General features: G+C 40.6%; 1 protein-coding gene across 3 annotated transcripts in view; it reads right to left on the reverse strand.

Moving 5' to 3' along the window:
• Nucleotides 1-13,407, reverse strand: part of CNPY1 (canopy FGF signaling regulator 1) — a 66,948-nt gene that overhangs the window by 22,385 nt on the left and 31,156 nt on the right. For all 3 annotated transcript variants that reach the window (XM_042471427.1, XM_042471430.1, XM_042471428.1), the window contains exon 3: nt 9,640-9,755. In XM_042471427.1, the coding sequence (XP_042327361.1) occupies nt 9,640-9,755 (116 nt within the window). The remainder of the gene's footprint in view (nt 1-9,639; nt 9,756-13,407) is intronic.

Here is a 13,407-nt window from a genome sequence, read left to right on the forward strand (position 1 = left end):
AGGTCTCGGTAGGTGATATAATCTTTTCCATCCAGCTACAGGGGTATAGCCAGATGTTTCTCAGATCTCCTACTTTCTCAACCAGGCACAGCATGGCTATTGCAACAACACTGTCAATCCTGGGGGGGGGGGGGGGGGCTTTAGACATTGCAGGGAGTAGAAGAAAATATCATCCTGGCACCAATGTAATGTGAATGTATTCTTGTGTATGTCACTAACAGACTAGCAGGCCACTCCTCAAAAATTTCAGCCCAAATTCCCCTTTAAAAAAAAAAAAAAACCTTCCGATCAGGGGCAGCCCAGTTAATATGCTGTCACACATTTCCAGATGTGTGTGTGTGTATAATTTTTATACATTATATAAGATTGTACAAGACAAAGGGAGAAAGAAAAAAAAGGAAATGTTTTTAAGTGCCCCAATTTCCCTCTCCTCCTCTCATTTTCCTTCTTTATCTTCAGCTTAGTTCACTTGCTGCAAACTGAGATCAAAATGCAAAAGGAGTTTGCATTCAGTTATCTCAATGGAAAGAAGAGGAGGTGGTAGAGTCTTACCATTCCCAGTATGTTCAGGCAAAAGCAAATGTTTGCAGCCTGGTTTTCATCTGTGAAATATAAAAAACAACAGCCTAGGAATGTTAGAAAATGATCTAAAATGATTTATAGTCTCCCTTCACTTTCGCGGACTTCAAGTCTGTGGTCTCGGTCCTTCACAGACCAGCAAGCAGGGAAGGTTAAAATGGCACACAGGAGCGCACAGCCATTCATGCCAATGGGGCTTAAATATTTGTGAATTTCCATTTTTGTTGGGGGAGGGGGGTCCAAAGTGGATCCCTCATGAAAATGGAGGGATGGCTGTAATGTGTTGGATTTCTCTTTTCTTTTCATGTTTTCTTCTTTTTTGGATGGAGGGGATTTTATCCTGAAACAACAAGGGCTTTGGAGAAGACCAAAATGAGAAACAATTGTTGTCCAGGCAGAGAGACATCCCCATCCTAGAATTAAATATTGCCAACACTGTAATGATATGTATAATCTCCTCCTTTGCAAAATATGTGGCTTTAAAAAAAAGATTGACCACACCACGATGGAAACCTCCTGGTATTCCAGTTCTGAGCTGTAGGCAGACCAAAGGCACCCAATCTTGCCAAGAAACTCATAGATATTATGCAGAAGGAGCCAGCTGGCCATGTATGTGAAAGTCAAGCCAAGACACTTTGTATGGCTTCTGAGTAAGAACACCGACAGCTGAAAGGAAGAGGGATGAAAGGTTTGCTGACATTCCACTCAACCTTAACCATCCTTTATTCACCCCAAATAATGGTGAACTGCAGGGGACTTGGCGCAATGACCCCCATTCATCTCTCCTCCTATGCTAACCAGGGAGAGAGGGAGAGGGAGAATAAAGTGGATTGCAGCAAACACTGCCATTTAATGCCCTTCTGGACAGCCGGAAAAGTTCTTCAGGTGATCAAATAGAGGAGGAGGAGGAGGAGGAGGAGGAGGAGGAGAGGAAAGAGAGTTTTGTTGTTGTTGTGTACCCTCAAGTCATTTCCGACATAGGACGACCCTAAGTCGACACTGTCACAGTGTTTTCTTAGCAAGATTTCTTCAGAGGGGGTTTACTTTTGCTTTCCTCCAAGGCTGAGAGTGTGTGTCTTGCCCAAGATCACCCATTGGGTTTCATGGCTGGTCAGAGATTCAAACCCTAGTCTCCAGCACTCACAACAATACACCATGCTAGCTTTCTGGAAAGAAATTACAGATTCTTTAGATGCCTTATGCCTCAGCAGTGCTGGCCAGACCAGGCCAAGCTGAACTCTGGAGACCACACTGGAAACATATATTATGAATTTGAGAGCAGCAGATAATTTGCATGATTTAATAGTGTGCTATTTATTTAGTCTGCAGCCTGTTTTCACCTCGCATCCTGGACAGCAAAGAAGCATAGACTTGTCTTACACAATATCCTTATTGGAAAAACCATGTGATCAAATATATTTTGTACAAAACAGAAACAAGACTAATGAGGATGCTCTAAAAACCACCTTCAGATGTGGACTTTCAAATGACCACACTAAAGAAAATATTTGGCAACTGCCAAATACTACACTTGGCAATATTTGGTCATGCATGTATGCATGCACACATGTACACACACACACACACACACACACACACACACACACACACACACGCACACAAAGATTACATGAGAACAATTTAGAGTTTGCTTTGGACATTCTCCAAAAGTAACCCCTCCATTGGCATGGTGGATAAGTTACAATGGGATTCCAGGAGGTGTACCAATTAAAATGAGTACAATATAGAAAACATAAAGATTAAAACAGAATTAAACTATTAGCGATACTAAAACAATTTTAAACACAATTAAGATAGTTAAAAAACCAGTTAAAACATACCATACCATTAAAACATTAAAAGCCCTTTCCTTAAAAAAAAAACCCTTCAGCTCTAATAGCCTGTCAGAAATAATAATAATAATAATAATAATAATAATAATAATAATAATAAAGTCTTCACCTGATATGGGAAGGGCAACAAGGAGAAGGACCAGTCTAGCCTCCCCAGGGTTGCTGCCACACTGTAGAATTTGACACTGCTTCAACTGTCATGGCTCCATGCTATGGAATCCTGAGATTTATAGTTTGTAGTGGCACCAGTGCTCTCTGACAGAGAAGGCTAAATATCTCACAAAACTACAGATCCCCCAGTTCCATAACATTGTGCCATAGCAGATAAAATGGTGTCAAACTGCATTAATTCTGCAGTGTAGATGCAGTCTTGGCCGGGAGTTCCTTAATCACAGCACTGTGCGATCATTGTACAGCAGGCAACAATGCCTCACACTCACTTATTGCATTGCTGTTGTGCTGCTTTTGCAACCCGGCATAAGATGCTGCCCTTGTGCAACCTCCTAGAATGTTGAATCACCCAAGTAAGTCAGAATTCTGACACACACACACACACACACACACACTCTTCCATTTTTAAAATGAGGATTGTTACTATTTTAGTCTCACTCCCCTCTCCCTTGTACAAAACAAAGTGGAACAATTACTCAATTCTCTTTCAAAAAGAAATACAAACTTGTAACCTTCCACATATTTTTTTTCTCTTTGGGGTTATTTAACCTTGTGGATAAATAAATATGGCAAACAGATTCTGTGCAGACTTATCAGCTATCACTTAAGAGAGACAAAAGGGATTAGCACCACAGCTGTCAGGAAAGGCAGGCTTGTTATACAACCGTTACAGGTACCAAAGGTCGTGTTCCTATCATGGCCTTTGGGGACCGGGCACATCTCTCCAAAGAGTTCAATCCTTTGCTGAAATAAACAGAGCTGAATGATGACTGATTTAAACACTGAAAACAACTTCATGGTCGGGAGAGCTAGAGAGAATGGCAGAGAAAGAATAGCAGTAACTAATCCATTCCTTCATCTGTGTTGGAGGTTTTTTGGTGTATATTTGCCTCATACTTAGAATGGCTCCAACTGTATTTGGCACAGGAGTACCATGTTTCCCAAATCAAAACTGGGTGGTGGTGGTGGTGGTGGACTACAATTGAATATTGGGACATGTGTGGCCAAGCAACATCAGAGATGGTTAAGATGACAAACATTTTTAATGAGGAAGAACACACAAGCTAGGAAAGGCTGCAGCAGTTTGTTTTTGTCTGACCTACTGGGAAGGGCATGATGCAACCCCCTCATCTCTTCATCTCCCTGTTAAGATCACTGAGTGCAAACTCCATTTGTGATTTGAACTCTGTTTGCAGCAACTGAAGTAAGGTGAGCAAAAAGAGGGAAAATGAGAGGAGAGAGAAACTGGGGCATTTTAAAAGCAGCTGAAAAAGTCAGACAGCACAGGATTAATCGGGATCATCCCTGCCAAAGTGGTACAGTTGAAGAGTATGCAATTCTCAGTTGTTAACCATGAAGGCCAGAGGATTCTGGTAAATGTAGTTCCAAAAAGTAACATTTCCAAGCGCTGCAGCAGACACAGGACTTTGAATGCACATGTGTGCATGTGGCTGTCACAACCCAATTAGGGCTCCCAAGTCTATCTTTTAGCTATTTAAGGATATTCAATTTGCAGGTTTGGTGTATTTTTTTAAAAAAACTGTAAGCCACCTTGAGTCCCATGATTATTTATATCACTTTAAAGTAGACAATGGAGGATAGCAAAATAGTTAAGGATTTTCCATACCTTGGCTCAGTCATCAATCAAAATGGAGACTGTAGTCAAGAGATCAGAAGAAATTTGGGAAGGGCAGTTATGAAGAAACTAGATAATATCCTCGAGTGTAAAGTCATTCATTGAATGCAAAAGTCAAGATTGTCCATGCCACTATGTTTTGAATTTCTGTGTTCAGTTGTAGAAGTTGGGCAGTGAAAAAAGCTGATAGACAGAAAATCAACTCATTTGAACTATGAAGCTGGTGGCGATTTATATGGATACCATGGACTGCTAAAATGATCAATAAAGGGGCCTAAAGCAAATCAAGCCTGAGCTCTCCCTAGAAGTCAAAATGACAAACTGAGTCTATCATATGTTGGCCATATCATGAGATGCCATATCTCATTAGAAAAGACAATAATGCTCGGTGAATGGGAGGTAGTAGAAAAAGAGGAGACTGCATTATAGATGGATAGACTCAAACAAGGAAGCCATAGCCCTGGTTTTGCAGGACCTGAGCAAAGCTACAGATTACAGGATGTCTTGGAGGCCTCTCACTTATAGTGTTGCCATATGTTGAAATTAACTACAACAACAAGAAGCCAAATACGCAGTGTTTGGTCAGGCCTTGTCTGAACACAAGGAATGCCACTAATGGAGTCATCCTACAAAACATTATCATGGGTGGGTTTCACACCACTATCTGACTGTGGGAGCAGTGAGCCCAAGAACCTAGCAGAACATGTACACACATTATAGTAGAATGCATGAGCAAGATTAATCTTTTAAAAAAAGAGACACTGGGGACTCTCAAGGGACCATGATCAGGCCTGTAGTAGGCTATTAAGCATAACAAGGAATCCAAAAGTACGGCAGCATTTCTGCTACAAGATAAAAAGTTGATTTGCCTGGTCATTCCAAAAATGCTGATGCTTAAAGCAAACCCTCTGGGAAGCCTTTACAAGAGAATGTGGATGGTAGAGTTTGAAATGACAAGGGGATTTCATATTTCCCATTAGGTCCAAAGGTTCATTATCCTTAATAAAGACCTGGATTCAAATGTATCTGATCTGCAATTGTTTGTGCCTGAATACCTCCTATGGGGATGGAGTTTTACAAATTAGGAGAGTTAAGCTACTTCCAGTGTCTCCTGAAATACAAAATATGCTATTTGTTACCATTTAAACTGAATTAATTTGTGCTGGTTTTGTTTGGTCTCTCATTACAATCAGATGCTGTCATGTGTGTCTGTTTTGTGCTGGGTTATTTTTTGGGGATGAAACTGCTTTTGGTTGTGATGAATCAGCAGCTTGGGGTTTCTCTGTTCATTATTCATGACCAGATAAGAAAAGCATAAAACAATGCAGGATCATATGCCTTTATATTAATTCCCAAAGAAAACATGCCTGCTGGAGCATCTGGACTTGAACAAATATCTTCAACAGCAATATAACTGAATTTGGTTCAAAACTGAAAACAGGTGGCAATGCTTGGAAAATTTACATTTTTGGATCATAACTCCCAGAATTCCCCAGGGATAGTGGGAGCTGCAGAAAAATAAGTATCTATAACTTTTTTCAATGTCTGGTGGGTTGAATAATCTGGACTTGAAAAGAAGGGTCTCTTTCACCACTAGTGGGAAGCACTGGCCAATCCATCTGCAACGTCACCCTGAATATCAAGTAGTGTCCTTTAGTACATGCTGCATGAGAAGAATCATGAACTTCTATTGGTTTTATGCCCAGATATTTATAATGAGAACAGATTTGGGATGTGCAAGAAATCTGCTCCAATGGACTTTTTATGTAGACTTTCCCCTGTTCAAATTTCCTGGTTTGGATGCAGATCAGACATACTACACATTCCAGACTCTGCTTATTACTATACGGCTATGGACACATCTGATGAAATACACACAACTGAAAAGTACATTGAAAAATGCCTTCTTTACTCATGGATGCCAAAATGCTACACAAACTCCCTTTAGTCAAAGTTGGAAGATGCATGCAAGTGATGCCTACAATTTGGAAAACATTACCCCAAATACGTAGATGAAAAAGCACATATTTTATCCAGTAATGAAAGGGGGGGCAGACAAAAGGGGCACAGAACAGACATAGAGGGAGGGCAAGGAGGAAGCCTGTGGGAATTTGATAAAAAAACAATTCCTCACAGGGAGGAAAAGGGCTGATGGACAAGGGTTTCAACCCATGGGTCTGCAACAGTGCTTGGAAAAGTAGGTTTGGTAGCTTTGGTGGCCTACAGCTCCCAGAATCCCTCATATAGCTTGATAGTTTGCTATTAGTTGAGAGTTTGCAGGGCTTGGAAAGGTTACTTGTTTGGACTTCAGCTCCCCAAATCCTTCAGCTAGCATGCTTCTAGCATCTGGGGATTCTGGGAGCTCTAGTCCAAAAATGTCATTTCCCCAAGCTCTGTTCTGGAGAACCACTTCCGGCCAAAGTCTGTAGTACTAAGGCTAGATAGATAAGTACTCTAACATGGTAAACTGCATCTTCCTCCTGTCAGTTCTGAATCTCAAGCTGGCAATCATAAATGTCACATTGGCTGATGTGCCTGGATTGGGAGAAAAGTAGATTTGTTGAGCTGCTGACATATTCCAGAGACATAGATGTAGACACTGTACAATTTGAAGTATAGTGCCAGAAGGCATCGCTCATTTTAAAGAAATGCCGTTCACCCTCTTCTGCAGGTACAGCTTCATTTTTGTCTTTGAGCAACATCACCTCTGTAATGTACTGACTTGTCTACATGGTGTAATTTTACCTGGACACCAGAAACATGGCAATGAGACAGTAATCTGTCAAGAATGCTTTAAATCTGTAAGAAAAGAGACGCTTTGAGTAGACCAACCCAGAGCTAAGAAGTTTTGCTTTTCTAGTCACCTTACTGGATGGGATGTTTTGGGAATCATCATGCAAAAGAGTAACTCTTTCAAGGCCTGGATAGATGTGTCTTATATAGATTGCAAGCTTTGCAAGTAATTTTTATTAAAAACTACTGTAAAGCCATTTTTGTAACCCTGCAGTGTAGCTATGAAATTTTATATCCTGGACTTTTTCCTTGTAAGGACTTTCTTCAAATGTGTTGGGAAGCAAACAGCTAAGCCTTTTTTCTTTCTCTATCCCTCCATGTTGCAGTTGCATACCTTACAACTACTTCTACATCCCTGCTTGTTTAGAACAAAAACAATTTGCCAATCCTAATAAAACAAGGAAAACTCTGAAGATAAGTGAAGAAGTTCACCAAGTGGGTTTGAATATCACCTGTTTCATTAAGGAGCTCATCCTTATTCTTTTTCTTCCTCTTTTTCTTCTCTGCTCTGGTGCCACAATAAACTGCAGTTCCATAGCATTGAGCCAAGTGGTGTCAAACTGGATTATTTCTGCAGGGCGGATGCAGCAGGGACGTAGCCGGGGGGGGGGGTTCCTTGGGGTCCCCCCCCCCCCCATTAAAAAAGGGAAGGGGGGGGGCTCCGCCCCCCCCCCCCCCCACCCCCATTTAAATGGGGGCCCTTTGCCCGGCCCCCCCCCCCCCCTTTCCTAAAATCCTAGCTACGTCCCTGGATGCAGCCTAAGTGGTCTACAACTGAGTACCATGGCCACATTAAGTGAGCACTGACTCTGATACCCTTCCTGAGCCTGGAAGCTCAACAAATACAGCCTAGACACTATCACTGAAAAGCTGTAACCCTATGAATGAATAACTGTGGTTACTGTTACTAGCAGCCCTGCTCAGATCTTGCAAACTCAAGGCTGTGACCTTCTTGACTGAGGGTGCATCTGAACATAATGCAGTTTGACATCACTTTAAGTACTCTAGCTCCATCCTATGTAGTCCTAAGATTTGTAGGTTTACAAGGGGTTCAGTCTTTTCTGCTAAAGAGGGGGCTGATGCCTCACCAAACTACAAATGCCAGGATTCTATATGACAGAGTCATGGCAGTTAAAGTGGTGTCAAACTGTTATTTCTAGCCCAAAAAACCTACAAAAAACTATTATTTCTACAGTGTAGATAAACCCAAGTCAATCCACCTGTAATGTATCCTTCCTCTTTTTCTGCTGCCTTCAGCTTTTCTAAGCATTATCACCCATATTGTCTCATGATATGTCCAAAGTATGACAGCCTATCCATATCTCTGTCTATATCCATATCCATATCAGTACCAATCTCTAAAACCCACTGGGTGATCTTGGGCAAGTCACACTTGACCAGCCTCAAAGAAGGGCAATGGCAACCCCTCTCTGAAGAAACTTGTAAAGAAAACCCTACAATAGGTTCACCTTAGAGTCACCATTAGTCAGAAATGACTTGGAGGCACACAACAATAATCAATATCTTTATCTTTCTATTGCTGGAATCTTCTTTGGAATTTCTGCTGGGAGTTATATCAACACAAGTACTTTTTGGATGTTGTATAATGAGATAAGTCATACCTCTCTACACAACACTTTCTTCCAGGCCATATGGATGTGCTTACACTGTTGCCCAACTTCCAACTATTATCCTCTAGAACCTCCAGCATAAATATGCTGGGTGAGCTTTATATGCCATCAGAATCAAATAGGATCTTGATCTTAGCACCCTTTCATCCATCTCCACCTCTGCATGCTCCACAAAGGAGGCAAGTACAATGAAATAATCTTCCTACTTATGCATAACTTGCTGGACCAGTAATGTCTGGGCTAATAGTATCTGCTAGTGTTAGGCACATGATGCATGGAGAGTAATTTCCTCTCTGCCTACCATGGTCCTGCTCCTGGGCCCATCATCAACTCCTGGAATTTTCAACTCTCAGGTTCTCGAAGCACCCCAAAACCTTGCAGTCTGCTTTAGGTATAATTGGGTCAGCACTGTCCTGCAATTACCTATCCTTTTGCCTTTGGATATTCACAGCCCCTGAACATTTAATTCAAGTCCCAAATCAACATCCTGCAAGCTGAATAAATTAAACCAATTGCCCCATGACATGACACAACACTGCCAGTTTGAGTCAATGACCCTCAAGAGGTGTGTGTTTGTGTGTATGCAGGAGATGTCCAGAGTCATGGGAGAGCTCTCTCTGAGTAAGACTCTGATCCCATCTCCTCCTTTCATGCTTCTTTCCCTCAGTGACTTGGATGCTTATGATTGACTTCTCTTTAACACCATCTGGCAACAGAACAATAACTCCATTCTTGATGTTTTTAAAGCCCCCTCCAAAAATAAAAAAGGTCCCAGAAAAGAAGGGAAAATACCTCAATTTCAAGCTCACAGATTACTTTGGGTCCCAGAGGAAAGAGAAGCAATTTAGTGGCTGCTGGCCTTACCAAGGAAAAGGTTAGAAGATTAAGAGACCAACTGCTGTTTGGATAAGTGGCTGGTAATTGCACATGCCAGCAATTACAGGCGGCCATGTCTCCCTCTCCCTCTTGCTCTTACCTTTTTCTTCCCTCGTGTGCCGTCGGGGTTGATTCGATAGGTCCCCGAATTCACAGTCCTTTTTGGGCCGATTTTCTTTATGTCATAGGCCAGTTCATCTGCAAGGGCTTTACAAGCTATAGAAAGCCAGGAAAAGAAAACACAGAGATACCAACAAAAGAAAAAGAGAAAAGGGTCACATCACCTACTAAGAACTAACACAAAGAAACTTGTCAGTTTTTTGCAGTTTTGCAGCAGTTATTGAGAGATGCTCCTTTTTTGCGTAAGAAGGGAGATGTGTGGTCTGCTTAGGCCACAATAGTCTTTGTTAGTCATACAGACTAGCTGGTGCTTCAACTTATATGCAGTAGCTCTTTCATATTGCAACAACTCAGGTGGAGGCACCCTCTATACATGGAATAAAGAACAGGGGTGCTAAGAAAGCACTTTTAGTTGGAGCTTAGAAAAATTCCTCTTGCAAGCTTTGCTGTTAATCCTTCAAAATGGAACCAATTAGACATATTTATGTATTGAATATTATATCCCACCTTTCTCCTAAGAATTGAATGTGCTACTGTAGACCTAAAGAATGTGTGACCGCACAAAACAGCAGACCACAAGCCGAATAGGAGCATAGGATTTGAACTCAAGGAATCTGATGGCAATGCCAAGGTGCCTTGTTCCCTGGAAAACAGTGGTGGCTGGTGGCTCCCACTTCAGTGGAGCAGTCAATTCACTCCAGGTTTTTAATAGCTTCAAAAGAACTGTCCAAGATGCTAAAGGTATTAAGTGAAAGAGGCTTCAGGCCCTCGGATAGCTGGTTTACAGCCTAGTTTAAAACCTGGAGTGGATTGGATTAGATTCCCATTTAGATGAAAGCTATCAACTGCCACTGTTGGAAACATGTGGACACCTCTAAGTGATATTTGCTATTCTAACAGAATTGTAAAATGGAGGCTAAAATGAGTACTACAGCTCATAGCTTGGCTTTACTAGGTGTTCTGCAAAGCCAGTCTTGAGTTCTTCAGTCAGAGCACTCACATGTCAGAGTAACTGTACCTAGACCTTTTTTTCTTCTAGAAACTGACACTATGGTTTATTATACTGTTCATAGGTCCTTTTGATCTCTTTGACATAATCTAGAACAGTGGTTTCCAAACTTTCATCCTCCAGATAGTTTGGACTTCAGCTCCCCGAATTCCTGACTTGTGGTCAAGCTGGCTGAGTCTTCTGGGTGCTGAACTTCCAAACATCTGGAGGACCAAGGTTTGGAAATCCCTGATCTAGACTATGATTACTTCTTTATCTGAACTTTGCATTATCCCAGGTGTCTGCTTACATAACTTTGACAATAATCAACAATTGAAATAGCTCACAAAGGATTCAATAAACCAATATTTTTACTCACCTGGAACAGGAGAAATCATGGTTTTCAAGTAAGTAACGTGAAAGCCCAGATCTAGTGGGCTGCATTTGACTTGTTGGATCACAACCGGTGCAGACATTTCCTACTGTAGTATGATCAATTTATGTTCTTACAATCCTCAATCACCCTAATCCCAATCTGTATCCTGGAACTCTTGGAACACCAGTTGCACACTTGGAACCAAAGAATAAAATGTGGCTCACAATAAAGGATTACAAGGTAAAACGGGCATTGTGTATTTTTGCTGTGGTGTTCAGTAAAGGCAACATCTTATCTCATTTGTTTATATTTTCATTTTTTTAAAAAAAATATCCAGTTTAATCCAAAGAGTTTAGACCATATTATGATAAATTTTAACCCGCACAATCAGAATAAAAAATGTCACACAGCACATGGCTTTTATACCCAAATTTATTCGGAACCATTTATAGACTACAAGTTCAAGCACAGAGAATTAGTAACTGCTCATGTGACATGTAGTTGGATATGCTGTCGTGTTAAGCTTTTTTATGCTGTAAAAGAAGGGAATTCTTTGTAATATTAACTGGTTCAAATAGCAGATAATAGGCCCACATAATCCTCAAATCTTCTCTTTGCTGGAGTTTTTCCCCCCCTTCCCCATATTAATATAAACTATTGTAATTATGCTTCCAATCTCTATCAGTATTTGTAAAATTTTAGGAATAGGAACTGGTTTCTAATATGCAAGTCTGTTCTTATAAAAGCTAATTTATACATTAAGTGTAAGCCAATACTTCATGTATTTTGGCCCCAAGAAGTTATCTTCCCAATTATAAAAGAAACCAGTGTATTAATTACTTTCCAGACACAATTTAAGGTATTCTCTTTTTATCCTTCAAGAGCCCTTAACTAGACAATGTTTGGAGTATAAACAGAGGAGCACTGTCCCTCCGTGTTCCAATGGATAAAGAAACGAACAGACATTTTCTCAGCATTTTAAAGACAAACTAGTTTTTAGACACAAAACACATATTCAGGGGTTTCCAAAAATTTATGAGGATAAGAAATATCCCATTGTGTTAAAAAAAAAAGGAATACATTCTTACAAAACATGAAGTCTCAGACACCTGTGATGTTGTGATTAATCCAATGTTGTGTTTATTACCAGTTGTCACAAAGTTGTTCTTAAGACAGTCTACAGAATCTCTTCATCATGTGCTTAAACAAAAGACTAAATCTAGAGTTAGAATTATGGAGAGAAGAAGGAGGCACTATCAGACATGCAAACTGGGCTTTGTGATAGATTTGACCATTAAAGGGGAGGAAAACACCACATATAATGTTTGGATCAGCCAAGAGAGAGAGAGAGAGAGAGAGAGAGAGAGAGAGAGAGAGAGTTGTTTTATGATTCCCAGGATTATACAAAGAAATAATAAGTTGTATTTGGAGAAGGGTTCAACAATTCCATACTGAAATGAGTCGTGTAAGTACTGTATTGCCTTCAAATCATAACTTTAAAAGCCTCCCCGATCCAGCAGAATTTGGCGTTTCCTACTCCATGCCTAAGAACACTGTGATTATAATTCCACCCAGGATATTCCTCTCCTAAAAATAAGTGGCAGCCAAATGTACTGTGGAGGAAAGTAGAGGAATGAAATATTAAGAGAACTGTTGTGTGCCAAAATGTCGTCATTCACATGCATACATATGTATGCAAACACTTTGTCACCATCAAATATTAATATACATAGCTGGCCCAGAACATCTCTTGAAATGAACATCTCTCCTCCTGAAAATAATAATCTTTGGGGAAAAGCTATGAACATAAAAGTATTATGTGCAGCATTTGAAGGGGGAGGGACACCTCCACAGAAATGGCAAAAAATACGTTATGCAAGGCCTTCCTTACAGCAAAGGGGATGCTATTCTGTTGCCAGTCTAGTTGTGCTCTGAACATGGAAGAAAGGAGCACCATTTTGTTCATTAACTCAAGCAGCAAATTGTATGGAACTGACTCTAGTAATTTAAGGAGTAAAACTTGGTACCTTAAGGTGGAGGGAACTTATTGGCATAGCTTTTCAACTTGATCTTCAGACCATTCCCCTCCACTTCATAGTTCACTCAAAATTCCTTTCAGCATTAGCTCTGCCTAACTCCTTCTCCTCTTCTAACTGTTCTCCTTTCTTTCTTTTCTTTTGCTATCCCCTGCTTTCTCTACAAATACCAAAGTCCCTGACATCTCCCTTTCTCTGTGCATCCCTTATCAGTGCATCTGAGATTTTCACTCTACAGTCCTCTACCCCTTTCCAAAAAAACTTTTTCTGTGTAACTGAGATGGATTGGTGGATGGATAGATAGATAGATAGATAGATAGATAGATAGATAGATAGATAGATAGATAG

The sequence above is a fragment of the Sceloporus undulatus genome, chromosome 6, assembly GCF_019175285.1.
Source record: "Sceloporus undulatus isolate JIND9_A2432 ecotype Alabama chromosome 6, SceUnd_v1.1, whole genome shotgun sequence".
NCBI classification, from domain to species: domain Eukaryota; kingdom Metazoa; phylum Chordata; class Lepidosauria; order Squamata; family Phrynosomatidae; genus Sceloporus; species Sceloporus undulatus.